This window comes from Acomys russatus, chromosome 22 (genome assembly GCF_903995435.1).
Source record: "Acomys russatus chromosome 22, mAcoRus1.1, whole genome shotgun sequence".
Taxonomy (NCBI): Eukaryota; Metazoa; Chordata; class Mammalia; order Rodentia; family Muridae; genus Acomys; species Acomys russatus.
Genome location: NC_067158.1, coordinates 29,767,763 through 29,791,897, shown reverse-complemented (window position 1 = coordinate 29,791,897; position 24,135 = coordinate 29,767,763). Strand labels below are relative to the sequence as shown.

Genomic DNA, 24,135 nt, shown 5'->3' with positions numbered 1-24,135 from the left:
TAAACTATCCCTCTGCCAAAGCTAAAGCAGAAAGCTTAATGGCCAGCAGATGAGATCCACTGCCCAGCCTGCTGTCTGGGCTGTCTTTATAAGGGTCACCCCTAAAAGACTCTGAGTCCAATGACACAGTGATTACTTGGTCAAGCTCTAACAGGGTCACTCTCATTACACTCCAGTCCAATGTTATGGCTTCCTCCCTCTTCTTGGCAAAAGCCTAAACCCAGAAGCTGAGACCTCCACACTACTGAAGGCTTAAATGAAGGGTCAAGTTTCATACAAACTCTGGTGTCCCATTTCTGACCACGTCCCCTTGATGGGGAGGCCTGGTGGCGCTCAGAGGAAGGATAACAGGTCACCAAGAAGAGACTCAATATCCGAGGAGCATATACAGGGGGAGGAGGTCCCCCTCAGTCACAGACATAGGGGAGGAGAGTAGGGGGAAGCAGGAGGGAGGGAGGAATGGGGGGATACAAGGGATGGGCTAACAATTGAGATGTAATATGAATAAATCAATAAAATAAAAATAAAAAAAGAAGGGTCAAGTTCATGCCAACCGAAATTCAGAAATGCATTCTCACGCCATGATTGCTGGACCAGCATAAAACAGGGCTCTTTGGACAAATGCCAAAGCTCGGAAACAAAGGTGTTCTCCATGGTGCAGCTTGGAATAGTAGCAACAAAAGAAAATTCTCCAAATGTACCAGAATGTCCTAGGTCACAGATGACCAAATAGAGTGGCATAAATATCTCCTGGAAATGTTCTCCAAAGTCACCCATAATCATATCTCAATACCATGAAAGGAAATCCAACAAGGAGCCTTAATGGTACTAAAGTACTTAACAGACTCCAAAATGATGCTTCTACATGGGCATGGGTTGACAAGATGCTGATGGGAGGGCAAGCCTCAGAAACTCCAGACCCACTGCATCTGGACTTCCAGCCAGGAGGGCAGGAGTCACTGTGAAGTCCCAAGGCAAACCCTATGCAGGCTAAAGGGTAAAAACCAAGGCCATGTGGATTGGGAAATGGCAGAGAGTCATTGTAGAGTTAAGAAAAACAGCAAGTTACATCCAAGTTCAGTGCATGTAAGAATGACCTTGTTCTTTCTTGTGTGTGTCTGTGTGTGTGTGTGTGTGTGTGTGTGTGTGTGTGTGTGTGTGTGTGTGTACTAGCAGGTACCTAGAAACTGCAAGTTAACAAGCCATTGTGCCTGAATCATGGTTTCTCAACCTCAGCACTACTCTTGTTTGAGACCGAAAGGTCATTTAGGATTGGGACTCTCCTCTGTATTGTAGGATGCTCAGAAGTGTCCCTGGTCTCTACCACTATGTGACAGCAGCTCCCGTAGTGACAGCAGCTAAACAAGTCTGTAGATATTGTCATCTGTCCCCTGGGAGCCAAGACCACAGACTGAGAACCAGTGTTCTACAATGAAGGTGTTTTAACATCTTTTGTTTTTAGAATGTATGCCTATTTATTTAAAGCTTTCTTCTCCTAAAACAGATATAAAGTGTTTAGTTCATGTAAAAAAAAAAAAAAAAAAAAAAGCTGTTTTCATTGCCTGTCAAGAAACTCTATACACGCCATAAGTGGGCTGAGAAAGAAATTAGGAAATAACACCCTTCACAATAGCCATAAATAATATAAAATATCTTGTTGTAACTCTAACTAAGCAAGTAAAAGACCTGTATGACAAGAACTTCATATCTTTGGAGAAAGAAAACAAAGAAGATATCAGAAGATGATAAGATCTCCAATGCCTGTGGATCAATAAGATTAACATAGTAAAAATGGTCATCTTACCAAAAGAAATCTACAAATTCAATGCAAGTCTCATCAAAATTCCAACACAATTCTTTACAGATCTTGAAAGAGCAATTCCCAACTTCATATGGAAAAAATAAAAACCCAGGATAGCTAAAACAATTCTGTACAATAAAAAAAACTTCTGGAGGAATCTCAGTCCCTAATCTCAAGATGTACTACAGAGCAATAGTAATTTTTAAAAACACATTGTATTGGCATAAAAACAGACAGGTTGAGCAATGCAATCAAATTGATGACCCAGAAATAAACCCACATACCTACAAACACTTGATTTTTGACAAAGAAGCCAAAACCATATAATGGAAAAAAAGAAATCATCTTCAACAAATGGTGTGGTCTACCTGGATGTCTGCAAGTAGAAGAATGCAAATAGATCCATATTTATCACCCTACAAAAAAAAATTAAAAGTCAAAGTGCATCAAAGACCTCAACATAAAACTGGATACACTAAATCAAACAGAAGAGAAAGTGTGGGAAAGTCTTGAACTCACTGGCGCAGGAGACAACTCCCTGAACACACCAACAGCTCAGGCTATAAGATCAACAATTAATAAATGGGACCTCATGAAACTGAAAATCTTCTGCAAGTCAAAGAACACCATCAATAGGACAAAATGGCAGCCTACAGAATCAGGAAAGACCCTCAACAACCCTACATCAGACAGAGGGCTAATATCCAAAACATATGAAGAACTCAAGAAATCAAACAGCAACAACCCAAATAACCCAATTAAAAATTGGGTACAAAGCTAAAAAGAATTCTCAGCATAAGAATATCTAATGACCAAGAAGCGCTTAAAGAAATGTTCAATGTCCTTAGTCGTCAGAGAAATGCAAAATAAAACAACTCTGAGATTCCATCTTATACCCATCAGAGTGGCTAAGATAAAAAACTCAAGTGACAGGATTGGAGAGATGTCTTATGGCTGGAAGCACTGGCTACTCTTCCAGAGGACCCAGGTTCGATTCCCAGCACTCACATGGCAGCTTACAAGTGTCTGTAACTCCTGTCCCCTCACACAGAAATACATAACTCAAGTGACAGCACATGCTGGCAAGGATGTGGAGCAAGGGGGGAGGGCATTGTTGGCGGGAGGGCAAATTTGTAAAACCACTTTGGAAGTCAATCTGATGCTTTCTCAATATTGGAAATAGTTCCCCCTCAAAACCCAGTACACCACTCCTAGTCATATATCCAAAAGATGCTCCACCATACCACAAGGAGACTTGCTCAACTATGCTCATAGCAGTTTTATTTGTAATAGCCGGAAACTGGAAACAACCTAGATGTCCAACAACAACAAAACAACAACAACAACAAAAATGGATAAAGAAATGTGGTACATTTACACAGTGGAGTACTACTCAACTATTAAAAACAAAGACATGATGCAATTTTCAGGCAAATGGATGGAAGTAGAAAATATCATCCTGAGTGACATAACCCAGACCCAGAAAGACACACATGGTATTTACTCACTTATAAGAGGATATTAGCCACGAAGTTCAAGATAACCCACTTATCCAAAGATGCAATTTTCAGGCAAATGGATGGAAGTAGAAAATATCATCCTGAGTGACATAACCCAGACTCAGAAAGACACACATGGTATTTACTCATTTATAAGAGGATATTAGCCACGAAGTTCAAGATAACCCACATATCCAAAGAAGCTAAGTAACAAGGAGGGGTCAGGGGAGGGCGCTTGAACCTCACTCAGAAAGGGAATTAAAATAGACATCTGAAGTAGATAGAGGGAGGGAACTGAACGGGAGAGGAAACAGAGAGGGTAATGGGGGCGGGGTGAAGACTTGGGAGAAAGAACAGAAATCAGTAGCGTCATCTCTGGGACAAGGGAGGCTCCTGAAAGTCTATCGGGGTGACTCTAGCTGAGACTCCTAGCAGCGAGGGATATGGAGCCTGAAGTGGCCATCTCCTGTAGCCAGGTGGTACTTCCAATGGAGTGACAGGGACACCAATGAACCCATAAAACCTTTGACCCAAAGTTTGTCCTCCCTTCAAGGAGGGTGAGGATAAAGATGGTGCAGAGATTTCAGAAATGTCCAACCAATGACTGGCCCAACTTGAGACCCACCCCATAGGAGAGACCCACCCCCTGACACTGCTAATTATATTCTGCTATGATTGCAGACAGGAGCCTAGCTAAACTGTCTTCTGAGAGGCTTCATCCAGCAGCTGATGGAAACAGATGCAGAGAGCCACAGCCAAACAATAGCGGAGCTCTGGAAGTCTTGTGGAAGAGTGGGAGAAAAGGATTGACCCCGAGGATCAAGAACACCACAGAAGATCTACAGAGTAAACTAACCTGGGTCCATGGGGGCTCACAGAGACTGAACCACCAACCAAAGAGCATGCATGGGCTGAACCTAGGCTCCTTACACATATGTAGCAGGTGTGCAGCTCTCTCTTCTTCCTGTGGATCCCCTAACAATTGGAATGGGAGCTGTCTCTGACTCTGTTGCCTGCCTTTGGATCCCTTTCCTCCTAGCTGGGCTGCCTTGTCTGGCCTCAGTGGGAGAGGATGCGCTTAGTCCTGCTTCGACTTGATGTGCCAGGGTGGGTTGGTACCCATGAGGGGCTTCCCCTTCTCTGAAGAGACAGGAAGGGAGAATGGAAGGAGAACATGGAGGGGGCTGCAATCAGGCTATAAAACGATTAAATAAATGAGTCAATGAAAAAAGAAATGACCTACTTGGATGTAGCTGCATTAACACTAATATTTACAGTGAGTACGCTCAGTTTATTACAGTTTCAAAAGGTATGGAAAATCACTTACAAAGACTTACTCTGGTGTCTATAGTATTCCTTAGGGGGCTCTAAAATGTTTATAAACTTTGAGTGTGGCTTCCTGGTGTTAGATATAGGGGTGTCCCTTGCTATCCATAGGGGACTGGTCCCAGGGACCCACGGATAGTAAAGCCCATGGATGCTCCAGTCTTTTAGCAACAGGGTATTGTATGTTTCTATAGTCTGTGCATCTCCTTCTGTGGGCCTTAAGATCTTCCCTGGGTCATTTACAATACCTAATATCTGGAATGTAGCTCTCTCGGGTGGAGCATAGGCCCAGGGTTCAGCTCCCAGAACTGCGTAAAACCAAGCATGGCCATGCAAACCTGAACCCTGTCACTTGGGAGGTAGAGACAAGAGGATCAGGAGTCAAAGGTCATCCTTGGCTAAATAGCAAGTTTGAGAAAAGCCTAAATAAGATACAAGGTACTGTCTCAAAACACACACACACATACATACATACATACACACACACAAAACTTAACACAATTCAAATGTCGCCGAAATGGCTGCTAAATAATATTGTTTCAAGGGAAATCACAAGCAAAAGTCTGTAAGAGGAAATTCTTTTCTAAAGGTTTATTTTATTTTTGTTTATGGGAGTGGTACACTCTTGTATGTGAGTGCAGGTATCCTTGGAAGCCAGAAAAGGATGTCAGTTCTTCTGGAGACAGAATTACAGGGAGTAATTCTGACACCATGCTGGGAACTAAACTCTGGCAGTCTTTGAGAGCAGCAAGCCATCTCTCCGCCCGCCCCCCCCCCCCCAAGACCCAATTCTTAAATACATTTTTACATTCAAAGCTGGCTGGATGCAGATGTGAGATCAGTGAATGTGGAGAGCCAACCACCTTTTTAAAACATAGTTTTTATTATTTATTTATTTATTGGTTTTTCAAGGCAGAGTTTCTCTGTGTAGCCTTGTCTGCCTTGGACTCTCTTTGTAGATCAGGCTGGCCTCGAACTCATAGCGATTTTCCTGCCTCTGCCTCCCCAAGTGCTGGGCTTACAGGCATGCATGTACCACTGTGCCCAGCTTTAAGACACAATTTTAGATAAAAGGAACATTTTGCAAACATGGTTGACTTTTGCAGGGCCACTTAGGAAAGCAACCTCGTGAGTGCTCTAAAATCAAAAAAGCTAATTGTGGTACATTCATTTGATAAATTGACAGTGGTAAAATGATATTTGCAAGGAACTTATGACAGTGTAGAGAAAGGTATCATCATATTGTCAAGTGGGAAAGCACAAGGATAACATTAGAAATGTCAGGTTATCACCAGCGAGTACAACAGTAGAAAAGTTATTCTTGCCATCACAGACAAAAGATACTCCACAATGTCCAAAATGCTTGTTAGCAACGCAACATGGGTAATTTTTCCTGTCTCCTGTTCCAAAATATGCAGATTTTCTATATAATAAACTGGATATAGGTGTATCCAAAAAAGAAATGTTTATATTTTTTAATACTTCAAAATGATCACAAATAAAAATAAACCAAAATTTTAGGTAAGCCCATGTGTTTGTATTAATCTAGAAACAAATTCTCATGCAGTTGATTGAAGGTAATTTTGCCCCGTAATTAAGCCAGATTAAATACTAAAACTATAAACTAAAATGCATTTGTTTCCAAACTCAGTAACTCTGAGAAGGAAAAAATTTAAATTGATTGCTACACAGACGGCCAGGGAACAGTTACACACAGTCACATAAATTACAGACAAGGGAATTCTTGTTATGAAAAAAACTGTATCATTTCCCACCAAACTTGAATTGCCCTCTTCTGAAACACAGGGTCTCAAGCAAAAAGACATGGAATCATTTTGGATCTGATTGGAGCTGGCCCACTAAGGACAGGGTCCAGCCACCTAGTGCAGTTGATCTAACTGTTCACTGTCACCCAGGGCAAGGGCAACGCCAGGCAAGTGGATATAAAGAGGCATCCGTCAGGCCTTTGTCTGACAGTGTTTGCTCATCCCAGTCCTTGGCAGGTGGCTGCAGAGCCCCCTTGTTCCTGGGTCCCTTCTCCTTTTATGAGGACACAAGCTAGATCTTACAATAGACCTCAAAGAGGGCAGCAGCTGCGTGCATCCGGTAGAAAATAGAGAAGGGCATGGCCAGGTTGACCACAATTATCCAGGGTTCAAAGCCAAAGACAATCTCCTCCAATCCGTTGTCATACTCGGGGCGGCAGCCAAAGGCAGGGGGGATCCAAAGCTGAAAGAGAAGAGGCAGCCGCCCGTCACCATTTCACCTGTGAACACTGCCGAGAGGCAGCTTCGCACCACAGGCACAACTGGAGATGTCTCCCAGGCCTGGTCCCCAGCTGACAAGTTAACTAGGTCACGAGGGAGCTAGCTTCATTAGTGGGCTAAGGCAGGCCAGAGCCACAGCTTAATGGACTAGCACAAGGTGAGAGACAGAAAGAGTAGGTAAGTCACTGGGGATTACTCTAATGGATGTGTCTTGGCCCCCAAACCTGTCATCTCTGTTACTCTGCTGCTGGGAAGTAAGCTGCTCTCCTCTGCACTTCCACAAGGGTGCTCTGTCACAGACCTGTAAGCAACAGAATGAGCCAGGCCTGAGCAGAAACCTTCAAAGACGTGAGGCCAAGCCAACCTCTCCCACCTGAGCTGTTTGCTGCAGGCGTTGTGTCACAGTTGTGACTCTGTGGTCAGAAGCTTTCTTTTCTTTTTTTTTTTTAAGTTCTTTTTTGTTGTTTTGCTTTATGTATGTGAGTGAGTGCTCTATCTGCATGTTCACCTGCACACCAGAAGAGGGCATCAGATCACACTACAGATGCTTGTGAGCCACCATGTGGTTGCTGGCAATGGAACTCAGGACCTTTGGAAGAGCAGTCAGTGCTCTTAACCCCTGAGCCATCTCTCCAGCCCATGTCAGAAGCTTTCAAGACACCTGGGGTCCCCACTCAAAGCCCTGGCTCCATGGATGCTGACACAGACATGACTCACAATGGCAGGGTGTGTGTGTGTGTGTGTGTGTGTGTGTGTGTGTGTGTGTGTGTGTGTGTGTGTGTGTGTGTGTCTATCTGTCTGTCTGTCTGTATAGCATTCCTCACCTCCATGGGAACCAACAAATCTGTGAGCTTCCTCAGTTTGCACTCCAGACCCAAATAACCTCACCCATTTCTCTCCATTCCAACAGCCCTTACACCAACTCAACCTTCTCATCTGTAGCCCAACCCTTTCTAGAGGGCACTGGTGAGAGTGAGCATCAAAGGAATTCAACAAAACCTCTAAAGCCATAAACTATTGTTCTTGTCACTCCCAGAACCTATACACTGTCCCAACATCTTTCTCAAACTCTTCCCCACTTCCTTCCCACTGACCGCTCTCTAGGATGCCAAGGCCCTCTCTACGCCTTAGGTCTTCTCTTACTTGCTGCACAGTTCTGTCTCTCTGCCTCCCAGGCTAGAGCAGACACACTCTAGATGAGCCACCCTATGCAGAGGCTGCATAGCAAAGGACAGAGGATGGTTCCAGGCCAGCAGTAGCAGTGAGGAACTCATGCTTTCCATCCAACAACCCACAAAGGCACTGAATCCAAATCCCCAAAGGGAAGTCTTGCAGCCAACAGCCTGCAGCCAGGCTAGGATCGTGGACAGACACACAGTTACTCTGGGCTCACCACCTGGAGAAGCTACATGATAAATACCTGTGGTTTCAAGTTTCTACGTTTGGGGATATTTCTTACACAGCAGCAAGTGACTGATACATATGCCTTCATTTTAACCTCTACATTGAACTTTCTCTGGTATGTACCCTGTCCCACTTTTTTCTCTAGATTCTTGGACTTTAAAAGGGTCTCCCCTCTCTAACTCAGCCATTTTCCCACCAAGAGCTCCTGCTCAGACTCTTTATGAGTCCTGCTCTCTTCTCCGTGCATATGCCTCCTGGGCTGTCACCTAGGCATTGGTCATAAACACCAGCTGGGGCCTTTGACTTCCACCTAACCACCCCCCCCCCCCCGCCATGTGAGCCACTCTTGGGACTCCTGCACATATTTTCCACTGGCCACTTGAGTGCTTGGCACACATCTCAACTCACCCTGCCTTTCACATCTCCCCTCTTATCGACATCATCTTCCTCCCAGATGCTTGCTTGCTCCAAGCTGCAAGCATCATCTGTGGTTTCCTCTGCCTCTCCCACATCACTCCGTCCCTCTATGATTATCTAGACCTTCTGTGAGTCTCCACCTTGCAGCCACCCAGGCCACCCCTCTGCTGGGGTTCCAGTAGCCTCACCACTGCTTCCTTATTCCACCCCCCCCACACAGTCCATTTCCACTCATTTGCTGGGGTGGGGGCGTGGTTCCCAGTCTTATCACAGCCCTGGTCCCTGGGTGGGAAAAAGTGAGGATAATAGATTGGTTGATTTAAAATACTGAGAACTAGGGGGATGGTCAGTGCAGAAGTGTCTGCTGGGCAGGAATGAGGACCACACAGGAAGCCTGGCTGGGAGGCATGGGGCTGTAACCCCAGAGCTGAGGGGTGCCGTGCAGACAAAAGGATTCCTGGGACTCATTGGCCAGCTAGTCTATCCAACTGATCAGCACAGGAGTCAGTGAGAGATGCTGGCTCATCAAAAATAGGGTGGAGAATTGATAGAAGACATCTCAACATCAACTTCTGGCCTTCACACACTTGTGCATACACACACACAGAGGCAGAAAGACAGAGAGACAGAGACATAGAGAGAGACAAGGAGAGGGAGACAGAGACAGAAAGAGACAGAGGCCAGAGAGAGACACAGAGAGAGACAAGGTGAGACAGAGACACAAAGAGAGACGAGGAGAGGGGGGAGACAGAGAGAGACAGAGACAGAGAGACAGGAAGAGGGAGAGAGAGACTGAGAGAGAGAGAGAGAGAGAGAGAGAGAGAGAGAGAGAGAGAGAGAGAGAATAATAGATTGATGGAGATTACCGAAATGTTGCAAAGGAATAGAAAGGCCGTGATGTTTCTGAGAAGCCTCCTCTTCACGCCGCCCTGCAAGAAGTCCGGACAGCGGGCTGTACCCACAGCTCCTTCCCAGCCAACCTCCTGGTCCTCTTTACCGCATCCCTGATGCAGACACGGGTTCCCATTGACCGCAGGTGACCCATCCAGGGCCATCCCCTGGCTCCCGAGACTGGATGCAGCCTGTCCGGCAGCCTCGCCACTGTAAACAGTGACCACACGCAGGGTGCGCACATCTTCAGGGACCCCCTCAGGCTCACGGTGCACCGATTCAATGATGAAAATGTTCTGGACGTATTTCTCCACGATCACCAGGACGGAGTAGGGCAGATTGTACCAGGTGTACGGTGGGCGGGTCTCAGCACAGGCGATGGCCAGAATGGAGCCCCAGGAGAGAAGCCAGGAGCCCGAGGCCGTGGCCACCAAGAGGTCGACATCCAGCTTGCGGGCTGGGTTCTTGGACTCATCCAGAGATTTCTCGTCGACCCTGTAAATCCAGCTTCCTACCAGCCCAGCAGCCCCCATGAGCAGCAGCACCGTGATGGCATACATATAAAACAGTATGAGCGCAGACTCGCTCTTGGATTTGGAGCGCCCAATATGGATCATGTACACCACAACCACCGCGATGGTGGCAGCCAGCACTGTCAGGCCCAGCACCGAGCCCACCACGATGCCATCGAATCTGCACTGCATCTTCTGGTGCCGGGAGCTGTCCACCCTGCGCCCAATGTTTTTCCACAGCACATAGAGCATGGTGGAGGCCAGGATTTGGTACTCGATGTTGAAGGGGTACAGATAGTAGATCCCATGGGAGAGGGCGGAGCAGAGGGCAGGTGGTGTGCAGTTACACTGTGGCGTGTGGTCATCCAAAACTAGGGCAGTGGGAAGAGCACAAAAGACAGCCATCAGCTCAGGCGGTAAGGAGACTTACAAGCCCCTCCCCCAGCCTGGACCTGGAGGCTAGACCCAAAATGCACATGAGCCACAATCATCATCACGTTTAACGACATGGCTACATAGAGAAAGAAGTGAGGACTCACTCCCATAATAGCATCAGCCATGTTCTATCCATATGTTAACATGTAATGGCTCCTTTATGAACAGTGTTGTAGAGATATACCCTTGAACTTCAAAAGCAGGCTTCTAAAGAGGATTGAGACTATAACCCATCCTGTGTAAGAGACAGAGGGTCAGTGACAAGTTGATCCATAAACAGGAAAGATCCCAAAGCGAATAAGCCAGAAAGGTAGCAAGCAGTGGGGGTCTGAGCTTTCTCTTAGATCTTGCTCCTCTGTGCTTCTATTTTTCTCTGTGAATACAGGGTGTGTGTGTGTGTGTGTGTGTGTGTGTGTGTGTGTGTGTGTGTGTGTGTGTGTGTGTGTGTTTAGACTATGTTTTTCAGGGCTCTGTGGGAAATGCCCCTTCTGATTGGAAAAAGTTCTCACCTGGACACTGCTAGCATGGCATGAGTTGGCTAGAAACTTTCAGTCTCTCAGTGGCTGTGCAGCCTCGGGCGCATCACTATTCAGCAGCTCCTTGTCTTTACCTATTAAGAGTTAATACTGCCCACCACAGAGTAAGGCCAGGAAGGAGTCAGTGAACCTTGTAAATGCTTAAAGCCCTGCCAGATAGTCAACAAGTGCCTAATAAAAGCCAGGAAGTGCCTAATAAAAGTTCACTTCTATTATGAAACTGTCACTGCTGTGGCTGCCATTGTTACCAAGGAGGGAATGAAGCCAAAGACAGAGAGCCCTTCTCACGAGAGGGCTATAGAAGTCACTCCTGTGGCCTCAGATAGCCTGTATCTGCCCAGCCCCACTCGCACAAGGCTACAGCCAGAAGGATCTTTAAAAGCATGGGGGGTTTCAAGTCCTCTCACTTTATAAAGAGGAAAGGCAGGCCCAGAGAGGTTGAATAACCTCCAAAGGCCACACAGCTAGCACTGAGGAGAACAGAGCAAAACTCAAGCCCTCTAATTCCCAGTGCGCTGCACTCCACCTGCCCTTTTTCTCCGTCCAGGTGTCGTTAAGCAGATACAGTAACGTCATACACGCTCAAGAACTCAAGAACGCCAGGAGACAATGTGAAAATTAACACCAACCCCAAGCTGTCTTCCCCAGCAGAGCAAAGAAAAAATAAAGATGAGGGAGCCTAAATAATGAGCCAAATGCAGTCAGCTAAAAATAAAAAATAAAAAATAAAAAACTTTCATGTGCAAAAGGCTAGCTGAGAGCTCCTCGGATCTCTCAGGCTCAACCTCTCAGAAGAAAGATTTGCTGAGAGAGGCCTAATTAAAATGCCAACAGAGAAAACCACCAATCTTCCACCGTGGAAAATAGGCACAGAGTTCTCCAGCCAATGAGCTGTGAGAGACAGACACCCAAATCATAACCCTGGACCGCCACATGCCCAAGCCAAGTGAAGCCTATAATTACTGCCTTGGGGAGGGAGAATGCAGGGCTGTGGGGTTAGAGGAACCATCCCCAGCTGGACTGTCCACTCGGGTGGCTCCCCAGGGACCTGGATGGTCCAGCACTGGGAAGGCTTCCTTACCTATGGTGATGTTCCCGAAGCCCAGAGTGATGAGCCGTTCCTTGTGCTCGTTCAGCTGGTGTTTTGACTCATTCAGGACGCTGTTGGCCCACAGCAGCAGGTTCGTGAACACCGAGTGGATCACCCCAAACCTGAAAACCGCAAATACCAGACACCTTCTCTTGACTGGTCCTGGGTAAGACAGAGACATCCAGTGCATGTGTACACACACACACACACACACACACACACACACACACACACACACACACACACAATTCTCCTCTCTCAGCCACTGGTCCAGCTGGCTGAGGGTCATAGAATCTTGGCATTCTGCCTTCGCCTTGAACTTGCCTGTCCATGGAACATCAAAGACACTGCATCTTGGGAGCAGGAATGCAGGGAAGAAAATTTACTAAAGCCAAGCAATCATGCCCAAAGCCCACTCTTTCTTCAAAGGGAAAACAGAGAGAGAGAGAGAGAGAGAGAGAGAGAGAGAGAGAGAGAGAGAGAGAGAGAGAGAGAGAGAGAGCAATGAAGGAGATGTGGACAGCAAGTATACACTCCCTGTTGATTGACCAGCCCAAAAATCACCATCCATTGCTTCTGCATTCCCACCTCTGCACAAAGACACTAACACAACACAACACACATACACTGTCTCATGGCTTCTTTTGCAGCTGGCCTTGGCCATTCTTGCTAGGGGCATATAACGTGTAATCCATGCGGCATTACTGAAAAGATTTTGCTTATTTGGCGATATAATAATGGTGGTACAAGATAATAAAAACCTCTTTGTGGGCCCCTTTTCCTTCCAACACTGACTCCTTCAACAGTCGAGTGAGAGACATGAAGGCAGAGATTGTGCCCATCACCTTGTGCTTGTGACCAACCATCATGGAATGAAACCCCAACCCACTGAGGATGACAGAGTGTAACACGGCAGAGGCCTGCTCCGGATGACACTCTGGGCTTCCGGAGTCTCAGTTAGGCTCAGAAATTCTCAAGTGGCCACACTGAAATGATGAGAAGAATCTTAGTCCAGAGTCTTGCCCTTTGCCTCTAAGCCAGCTTACCAGGAGGAGGGGACATGGGAGGTTGGACATTAGACTAGGGACTAGAAGGGAGGCAGGAAGGACATATGGTCTCCATGTGATCCCTGCCTGCTGTGAATCTCCTGCACCCCGATGTGGCTGCAGATTAAACTGTATCTGCCTGGGTAGCTTCTGGGCATTGCCCAGGCACAGCAGCCTGGCTATCCAGGAGAGGCATCCTAGGTAGACTGGGGAGGAGAGCCTAAAGGCAGTTGTGGGTACTCCCCTGCCTTACCCAGAGGCAGCTGTGCATGCTTCCCTGTCCAGCTCAGAGACCAATTATCCATGATTCACTTATGGAAAAACAGAAATATGTCTGTCGCAGACCCTCCATGCCTCTCTCCTGAGTGTCTACCCCAGCTGAACCCAGGCCTGCCAAGAGTCAGGGCAGAAAGCACCTTTCTGTTTGATATGGCCATCTTTAGCATCTGCCCAACTGCCAGAACTAATGTAGGAAGAAAAAAAAAAAACAGACAACATGGATGCCTGTCCATCAGCCTGGCCCTGTGCCTTCCTATCGCTACAGCTCACAGCCAGCTTTTTTAATATAGCCTGGACAATGTCATTACCTCTGGCAGGTGGCTTTCCTTTTATTATAGTGCACACAGCTGCCCTTCTGTCTCTCCTTTCCCTGATCCATGAAGCACTGTCCAATCACGAGCGTGCTGAAGCCACAGTAGCAGTGTAAGGTTGCCAAGGGTCATGCTGTTTGGCCATGCACCAGTCTGAAAGCCATAGCCTTCTAAGGCCACTTTAGAGGGGGGAAAAGTCCTTCAAGCTCAGGGCAAATGTCATGCCCCAGGCCTGAGGCCTTCCCTACACTTAGTGCCTATACACCTAGAGCACAGTGGCAGAATGCATGCCAGGAGTCATTGCTGGTATCCATCTGTGCTTTCTAGGATGTGTGAAGAACCATGGTTCTTCTCAACTGTGTATCTGGAGAAAGAGATGGATGGAACTCTGAAGAGAAGCTACTGACAAAGGAAATGACAGGATGGAGGCATTCATATAGGTCACACAAGAGGTTAGCAAGTTCAGAAGCCCACAGACCCAGCCCAGAGCTGCTGACATAGTAACTGGGAGCCAACAAGTGAGGCCAGCCCTCTCTAGAGGGGCACCTTGGATTCAGCTCCAGCCTTGGCCATGACACATTCTTGGGACTGCCTCATCTTCCACTTTTCCTAAAGAGGGTTGGCATCTAAAATCTCAGGGTGGTAGAAATGAACATGTTCGCCATCTTGCTCAACACATCAGCAGATGGGAAGTGTACCTTCACACTGAAGTAGGGATAGACCAGATGTGATAATGGGCTTGGAAGCCTTTGCCAGGGCTGGCCTCAATATCAGTATCCCTACATAGCCAAGAATGACCCTTGACTCCTGCCTCTGATTTCCAACTCTGGGGTTACAGACAAATGCCACCATGCATGGTTATTCAGTATCAGGGTTTGAGGCCAGGGCCATGCATGCTAGACAAGCACTGTACCAACTGGGCCACTTCACCGACCCCAAAAGTTATCAGTGATGGCTTCTGTAAGTCCTGGATCTCTGGGACTACTTCTCCCTTGGGGAACCAGGCGAGAACACTTCATGCCCCGCCCACCATGCCCATGAGGTGGGGCTTCTGGTATTCCTGACACCGAGGTTCAAGATCACTGCCAAGGCTCCTGCACAGGCCACATGGTGGATGAGAACTCCAGGGTGCCTCTCACTCAGCCAAGGACACCTCAGTATCATACCACCCTCCCCACAGCACCAGGCTACTAGCCCTGTGCAAACTGGAGCCGCAAAGGATGCACTTGGTTATAGACTCGATCTCTATGTCTGCAGCCTGTTGAAGCTGTTATACCTCGTGGTGAGATGTCAGCATGATTAGTCATATGTCAACCAATCCGCTCAAGGCCAGTGGTCATCTCAACTGCTGGAAGGGAGGTGTTGATGCCCCCCCCATGGGAAGGGTACCCAATACTGGATCTTTTCATAGAGCAGTTGTTGAGTCCTTGGTCCATCCATAGCTAAGCTGCCCCTGGACAGTTGGCCCCTTCCTTCCAGACTTCTTCCATTGACCCCATAACAACCAAGGAGAACTGGTGGCAGACCCAACACTTGATGGACACTGTGTATCAGTTATCCTCAGAGGTAGCCACCTCACTGTACCCTACTTCACAGATGCAAACTGAGGGCCCTGAAAGGGAAATTTTTGTCTTCCAGGCATGGCTCAGAAGAGACTGACGTGCTGGAAGGGATTTGCTTTTGGGGCAGAGCAGAAATCTGCTCTCGGGGTTTATAGCCCCAGCTGGATACCGCTACTGAGTCTGGTCTGTTCTAACATCTAATCGAAACAAGTATCAACCAACATGTAAAGCAATTGTTTGCATTTTTGTTTACCTTTCCAGTGTTTTGAAAGACAGGATAATATCCTTAGCATGGCCCCAGAGAAAATAGACCTAGATGGAAATAAAGCAAGATACATTAGTGGGGAAACGGCTGTTCTGTTTGTACCCTTGAGAAGTTATAAAACTGGGGGAAAGCAGATGACTTTCCTTATGCCAGCAGAGCCATTCTACAGCAGGAATAGTGATCCAGTGAGAAGCAAGGTGGGACCTCCCAAGTCAGGAGGAAAGAGTGCTGCAATTAATTAAGAATGTCTGCTACAGATGGAGATCTGTATTTGATTGAGGGTGTCTCCTAAAAAAGCTACAGTTAGAACTGACTGGTGCTATCTGCTGTAGATGGAGCTGTGCTGCAATGGATTGAGGATGTCTGCTCTGGGATAGGGATAGGCATGGGGCATCAGTCTGTATGTCACGAAACCCACCCAGTGGTTGTTTTAGTCATAATTGTCAGGTTTGGGCCAGTGATTTTTCATTGAACAGCTATTCTGCACCGACATCCAGAAACCCAAGGCCGAGCACTTTCAGTGAAGAGCAGTGTTGGTTTGGATTGGCCTCCTTTGGACTCCAAGGTATGCTATCCCACCCCTGGCCATGTCATCACTAACAATGCAGGAGAGAAGGAGGGGCACAGACGCTGGCACCGGCTATCCCCAAGTGGATCTGAATGCTTGGGACCCGGAGTGTTTCAGGTCCCAGCGTTCACATGGCCGGCCCTGTGTTGAACAAAACAATGACCAAACAAAAATAAAAAGACATGAAAATAGGAGGGAACTTGTTGGAGGAGGGAAGTGTTAGTGTGAGTGCGTCGGGATCGGAGAGGGTTGAAGTGAACGTGACCAGAGTGTGTTATACACGTGCATAAAATTGTCAAAGAATATATACAATTTTTACATACCAGGAAGGTTAAAACTAGAAATGAACTCTATCACATAGGAGACAGCTTAATTAATAACAACTTACTGTGCAAGCATAAGGAGCTGAGCTCAATCCCCAGGGCCCACACAAAAGCCGACTTCCCGGGGCCCACTGAGAAGATAACCTAGCTGAATTGCCAAGACCCAGGTAAGTGAGAAATCTGTCTCAAGACACAAAATAGACAATGTCATAGTTAGCTTCAGCTGCCAACTTGACACAACTCAGAGCCTCGGAGGGAAGAAGAACCTCCGTTGTGGAATTGCCTCCATCAGACTGGGCTAGGGCCATGGTCGTGAAGCATTTTCATGGTTGTTAATTGATGTAGGAGGCCCCAGGCCACTGTGGGCGGTGTCATCCTTAAGAAGTTGTGCCCAGGCTGTGCGGGAAAGTGCATTGGCACAGTGGTTAAAAGCACTGGTGGCTCTTCCAGAGGAACAAGATTTAATTCCCCACACCCACATGGTAGCTCACAGATGTTCATAATGCTAGTTCCAGGAGTTCTAATGCCATTTTCTGGCCTCCATGAACACAGACAATCATGCAGACAAATCACTCATACACATAAAAGAAAAATAAGCTCTTAAGTAAGCAAACTAGAGAGAGCAAGCCAGTTAGAAGTGTCCCTCCATGCTCTCTGCCTCCAGGTTCCTCTCTTGAATTTCTGCCCTGCCCTCCCTCAATGATGGGCTGTAACCGGTGGATCTAATAAGCCCTGCCCCCAATTTCTTTTGCTCAGTATTTTTCCACAGTAATAGAGAAGATGACTATGACACATGGCTGCTAAAAGATGTGCACATGCCTAACTATGCATGCATGTGCGTGTGCGTGCATATACACACATATGCATACTTTCCATACGGCTGGAAGTCCCACAGTCAAGAGAGGAACCACCTATGTGCAACCAACAGATAAATGGCTGGACAAAATGTGGGGTGTACACACACATACACACACACACACACACACACACACACACACAGTTGTATTTGACTCAGCTTTCAAAAGAGGATATTTCCTTTGTTTTAAAGGTTTATTTATTATGTATACAATGTCCTGTCTGTATATGTGCCCGCACACCAGGAGAGGGCACCAGATCTCCTTATAGATGGTTATGAGCCACCATGTGGTTGCTGGGAATTGAACTCAGGACCTTTGGAAGAGCAGACAGTGCTCTTAACCTCTGAGCCATCTCTCCAGCCCAAAAGAGGATATTTTCTATTTCATGTTACAACCTGAAGACATCACACTGAGTAAGTAAACCAACCACAAGGGACATAATATGGCAGAGCTAGACTTACATAGAATCCAGACTATCTCACAGAGACAGAGAGTCAAGTGGGGGCTGTGAGGAGTGGTAGGTGGGAGATTGTTTAAGGGGGAGGGAGTTTTTGTTGCAAGATGAGAAGGTTCTGGAGGTGGATGATAGGGATGGTCATACAGTAATGTGATGGCTGCGCTTACCACTACTGAAAGACCCACTCAAGACAGGCAGGAGTCTAAGTTCCGTGCTCTGTGCTCTGATCACAATTTCAACATGAGCAGTTTTTATTATTAAACTATCTGCTTCTCATTCTCTAGCCATCTTGTAGCAGAGCACACAATAAGTGTGTGTCCAAGGCCACAGAGCAGTCAACTGATTGCCTTACCAAATGCCCAAGTTAGGAAAATAGAGATCTGTACCCACCAATGTGAATATTTTGAAAATACACTTCTGTATAAGCCCTTCCTCTGCCTAAGGCCCTCAGTGACTCACAATTCCCCTCAAGATGGGGCCCAACCTCCTAGGAGAGGCCCTCAGATTTCACTAATGCTTCCTGCACACGAGTCTTATGCGAAGCTCAGTTCATGCTTAACACCTTTTGTCAACACAGCAAGCCCATGGCAGAAAGTACCGCCAATGAAATACGAGATATGAAATATGTGCCACATAATAGGTATGATAGTGGGAGGTTTATCATATGAGCAAGGGGAGAAAGGAAAAGATGGAAAGGAGTATGCCAGAGAGAAACAGAGAGATAGAGACAGAAAGAGAAGAGGGAAGAAGAGAAAAAGAGGCGAGAGAGAGGAGCAAGGTGGGTCTGTCCTTTTATATAATGGGTAGGACCACGCCCAGTGGCAGGTAGGCTATGACATCACAGGTAGGCAGACTCGGGCAGAATCCTAATAGCCCTCCCTTTTTGATTGTCCCCTCTTCACAGGTAACTCCTGTAATGCCCAGGGAGACTAAGGAAATTACCCAAGGTCATACTGATAGCCTCAGTCAGCACCAGTCACGGTCCAAGCTAAGAAGCCTTATCTTAAAAAAAAAAAAGCTGTGACTCCAGGTTGCCACTGCCTACCTCAGCTCCTTGGACCTACACCTCCTCTCTCACCCCACATGTGGAAAGATCGCTTGCCTCACAATATCCTCTTCCAGTGACTATGACTCACCACCTCGGCTCCAGCTTGGGACAGTGCCCTGGCAGACAGAGTATCCCCCCTCACACTGGCCAGATACTCTCTTCTATCTATGCTTTGCCACCCAGATCAGAGCACCAAGCCATACAGAATCAGGTCACAGGATTTCTACAGTGGATGAAGGGCTACACATGACTGAGGATGCCCACTGTAGCTGTGGGGCTACACATGACTGAGGATATTATTACATTAGCATTGAAAGGCCAAGTTCATGGTCTTCCAGGGTGACTCAGAAGGAGGAAACATCTTTGTTTCTTGCCAGGATGTAAGCTCCGGTCTTCTCCGAGCTCCAGTTACTCTTCAGAAAACCAGGAGGCTGAATTCTATCATCTATGGCAATGCGGACAAACCTGGAGGACGTTATGCTAAGTGAAATATGCTGGGAACAGGGAGACAGACAATGCATGAGCCCACCATATATGGAATCTCAAAAATGAAGACTTGAATACACAGAAGAACAGAGACCGAGTCGGGGGCGGAGTGGGAAGATGCAGGCAAAGGGCCCAAAGTGGCAAGCACGCAGGATGGCTGTATGCAGATCTGGTGGCTAAGATAAGGATTGCAGCTGGGATGTTGTGTTGTCTACTGCAGGCTTGCTGGCACTGGCTTATAGGTGTTCTCACCATAGTAAGACCAAGAAGGGAGACTGAGGTACTAATTATAACAATTTTCCTGATTATAATCACCTACCATGTGTACATATGTGAAAACATCATACTATATGGCTGAAATATATAAAATAAGAAAGACTTAGAGAAAAGGTTGGTATAGCATCTGTTCTTATGTTAAAATATGTTTGTTATTGATTAGCTATGCTGTGCAATGCACTTTCTGTTTGTACAGTGAGCAGTGAGCAAATAGGGTCATTCTCTCTCTCTCTCTCTGTCTCGCTCTGTCTCTCTGTCTTTCTGTCTGTCTCTGTCTCTCTGTCTCTGTCTCTTTCTCTCTCTCTCTCTCTCTCTCTCTCTCTCTCTCTCTCTCTCTCTCTCTCTCTCTCTCTCTGTGTGTGTGTGTGTGTGTGTGTGTGTGTGTGCATGGGCATAGGCATGTGTAGAGGTCAAGAGAAAACTTTGTGAGCATGATTTTCTCCCTCCACCGTTTCATGGTTTCCAGGCTGTGAGTCAGGTCTCCAGGGTTGCACAGCAGTGCCTTTAACTGCTGAGCCACATTTCTTTATGTTGAGAACACCCAGATTCTACTAGTTACTTGAAAATATTCCATTAATTTCTGCCACCTATAGTTGGTCCCTCTCCTGTGCGGCAGAACATTATTGTTCCTGTCCAGCTACCTTCTGACCCCGGCAAGCAGCAAGCATCCTCTCACAAGGCCTTACACACCTACAGCTTCCCAGGCTCTGGTAGTCACCAGGATGTCCTGCACTTCCACATGATCAGCCTTTTACTATCCATGTATATGTGAAAACACAGTTTTTATCTTTCTATGCTTGGCTATCCAGGATGTAGTGCAGTTCGTAAGTGCACTACATGTAAGGGGCTCTGTGTCCCAATCTCCGGCACTGTGTAATCCAAAGTAGTCACACGCAAGCCTGTAATCTCAGAACTTCAGAGATAGAAGCAGAGAGATCAGAAGTTCAATGGCTTCCTGGCCAATCTGGGCTGCATGAGATCTGTCTTCCTACTGGATTGATTTCATTGAATGTAACATCCTCCAGTTGCATTGTGTTGCTATCTGTGATGGAATTTCCTCACTGCTATGGTTGAATACTATTCCATCATAAATACATAGCATCTTTCTCCATCCGTTCATCTATCAGTGGCCACTGTATTTGTTACTTAGCATCAACTGGACCAAAATCCCTGACAGAAACAGCTTAAAAAGGAAAGGCTTGGGAGGATACAAGGGAGGGGATAACCATTGAGATGTAATATGAATAAATTAATTTTAAAAATACATAAATAAATAATCTTTAAAATTCAAAAAAAAAAAAAAAAAAAAAAAGAGGAAAGGCTTGTGCTGTCTCCGTTTCATAAGGTTTTAGGCCTGCATGGCAGGGTTCATGGTGTCCAGAGTGTGTGACAGAGGCTTGTCAGATCAGAAAGCAGAGAAAGAGACCAGAACAAAGCCAGACCCAGTGGCTGTGCTGGGAGCCATCAAAATCCCAGCCCAGAAACCTATTTCCACCAGCCAAGACCCACCTTCTAACAATTCTATAGCCTCCAAAAAAAAAAAAATAGTGATACCAGTTAGGGAGCATAAAATCAAAACATGAAAGCACTTTGTATATCCTAAAGTGCTAAACAGACTCCAGCCATGACTTCCTCATCAGGTAACTCCCAGCCACCAGACAGTCCCGCTAAGGCCAGTCGGGAGGTATGTTTTCTGCCTGTGAGCTGTGTATTTAAATAACACCTATCAAACTCTTACTTCTTAGAGAAACTAAGTTCATCATCCATTCTAAAAACAAGAAACTCACAGTGTTCTTGAAAGGTTCCAGCCCAGTCACAGTCATAGGGGAGGGGAGTAAGGGGAAAATGGGAAGGAGAGAGGAATGGGAGGATACAAGGGATTGGATAACAATTGAGATGTAAAATGAATAAATTAATAAAATATGTTTAAAAAATAAAAAATAAAAAAATATTTTTAAAAAGGTTCCAGCCCACAAGACAGGGAGCAAAGAGTCCCAGTGGTCCAGAGAAGTGACTGGACCAGCTTCTTTTTCCTGATGGGAGCCATGGGATCATTCTGAATTTGACTCTTGTCAGCTAGATGTGTTGGTGTTGCGGGCTTTTACACACCTCAGGACACTGCACAGGAGCAGAGGTACCATGAACGAACACCAATGGTTTACCTGCAGCAGTGTGTGCACTGCATGGGTGACCGGGAAAACTCCCTCCGTCGCTGACAAGCACTCTGAAAATCCAATGAAGTATGCGACTTTCAAGCATCCCAGGACGATGGTGATGAATGCGAACAGTGTGATGCTTCCTAGACAGGAGAAGACACACACGTGTGTTAGCACGCATAGTGTCATCCCAAATAAATGACGTCAACGCTAGAGCATGTGGGTGAAAGGTAACAAGGACACACACACGGGGAGACTCAACACCCACAGGCAAAAAAGTGAGACTGGACCTTCCATTATACTGTAGGTGGATGTTAACTCAAAATTATCCAAACATTGAAATATCAAAATTTAAAAAGGGCAAAACTGATAGGAAAAAAATAAGAGACAGCTTCATGAGATTGGATCAAGCAATAAATTACATCAAAATGAAAAGGTATGTGAACCACAGAACACTCTCAGCAAAGAAAGAAGTCACCAAAAATGGGAGGGAATATTTGAACATTACCTCCTGTGGTGCTTTGAATGAAAACGACCCCCATAGGCTCATAGGGAGTGGCTCTACTGGGAGGTATGGACTTTTGGGGGTGGATGTGACCTGTTGGAGGAAGTGTGTCACTGGGGATGGGCTCTGTGGTTTCAGAAGCCCAAGCAGGGCCCAGTATGGCTCTCTCTTCCTCCTGCCTGACCATCCAGATGGAGGCTTCTCAGCTACCTCTCCAGCACCATGTCTGCCTGCATGCTGCTGTGCTCCTGCCATGCTGATAATGTGCTAACTCTCCGAACTGTAAGCCAGCCCCAGTTAAATGTTTTCCTTTATAAGAGTTGCCATGGTCATGGTGTCTCTTCACAGCAATAAAACCCTAACTAAGACACTTTCTACAGAGCCATTAATATCTAGAACACACAAAAACATCTGCAGGATAAAACTAGCCAAACAAACTTGAGCAGACATTTCTCCAAAGATGATATAAAAATAGCCGCCAAGTACAAGAAAAGATTCCCAAACCACTAAACGTTAAGGAGAGGCAAGCCAAGACCAAGAGACACCAAGTCATCCCTGCTAGGATTGGTGCTATTCTTCTTATAGATTTATTTAATATTAAGAGAGAGAGAGAGAGAGAGAGAGAGAGAGTGTGTGTGTGTGTGTGTGTGTGTGTGTGTGTGTGTTTTCCTGGGCATGTGAATGTGCACCACACTTTGGCAGTGCCTTCAGAGGCCAGAAGTGGGCATCAGATCCTTTAGAACTGCTGATACAGGTGGTTGTGGTATCCTGGGAACTAATCTCCATCCTCTGCAAGTACTCCTAATCCCTGAGCCATCTCTCCAGCCCCTAAAATAGGTGGTCTCAACAAGGAAACAAGCAAACAATAGGGCTGGGTAGATGGCTGTTTTGAAGCACTTCCTGGCAAGTGTGAGGACTTCACTTCAAATCGCCAGCACCCACATAAAAACTGAGCATGGCCAAGCCCCACAGATGGAGAGATGGCAGATTTAGACAGCCAGATCCCTGGAGCTTGCTGGCCAGATAGCCTCGCCTATTTGGTGAGATAGTAGGCTAGTGAGAGACTTATCTCAAGTAAAGGGGGATGGCACCTGAGGAGTGACACTAAAGCATCTGCCATCTACTGACCATATACGTGCATCCACATATGCACAAATTCATATGCACAGGTATAGACATATGATGGAGAGATAAGCCTGTTTTTGTTATGATCCCATGTGGGATCAGAATGGTCTTGTGAGAACAGGTGAGGTTAATCCACTAGAAGACAAGCCACCTCGGGAGCTTGATTGCTGCCAGCTGAAAAGATCCCGTAAACAGACTCTGGGAGGAGCTATATAAATGAGCCCAAAACTGGAGGCGGGGCCTTTTGAGACTAGGGATAGTTTTGGCTGTTCATCACTGCATTTTGAGATGCTCCTAGAGAGAACCACTGGAGGGAAGGCTTCGGGACTCCAGACTCCTGCTGAGGTTCTAGATTCTGGTTACTCCAGGTTCCAGCAAAAGAAATCCTGCTGATTACGCCAAGAGAATTGTTCCACAGAACAGATATCCTTACAGTTTTGTTATTCTTTAATCCTCTTCCTATTGTTTTGGTTAGTCGGGTTATAAGGGATGTATGATCGGTTAATAAGCTCATAATAAAATATATTGGTTAAGAAAACTGAGCTTACAGACACACACACACACACAGAGTGTACATGCATGCACTCACACACACATGTACAAATAAAAGTAAACCAGAAAGTTGACTTCTTAAAACTCAGTAGGAAGAGTGTCTCTGCTAGCAGTCAGAAAAGGCTCTTACCAGGTAATGTA

General features: G+C 46.3%; 1 protein-coding gene across 1 annotated transcript in view; it reads right to left on the bottom strand.

The window, feature by feature from the left end:
- Window positions 1-6,548: 6,548 nt before the first annotated feature.
- Otop1 (otopetrin 1) overlaps window positions 6,549-24,135 on the bottom strand; it is a 28,135-nt gene continuing 10,548 nt past the window's right edge. Inside the window, exons 2-6 of the mRNA XM_051164940.1 lie at window positions 21,819-21,955; window positions 15,630-15,688; window positions 12,170-12,300; window positions 9,581-10,488; window positions 6,549-6,855 (exon numbers count right to left, since the gene is read on the bottom strand). Coding sequence (XP_051020897.1) covers window positions 6,685-6,855; window positions 9,581-10,488; window positions 12,170-12,300; window positions 15,630-15,688; window positions 21,819-21,955 — 1,406 coding nt within the window. The 3' untranslated portion in view covers window positions 6,549-6,684. The remainder of the gene's footprint in view (window positions 6,856-9,580; window positions 10,489-12,169; window positions 12,301-15,629; window positions 15,689-21,818; window positions 21,956-24,135) is intronic.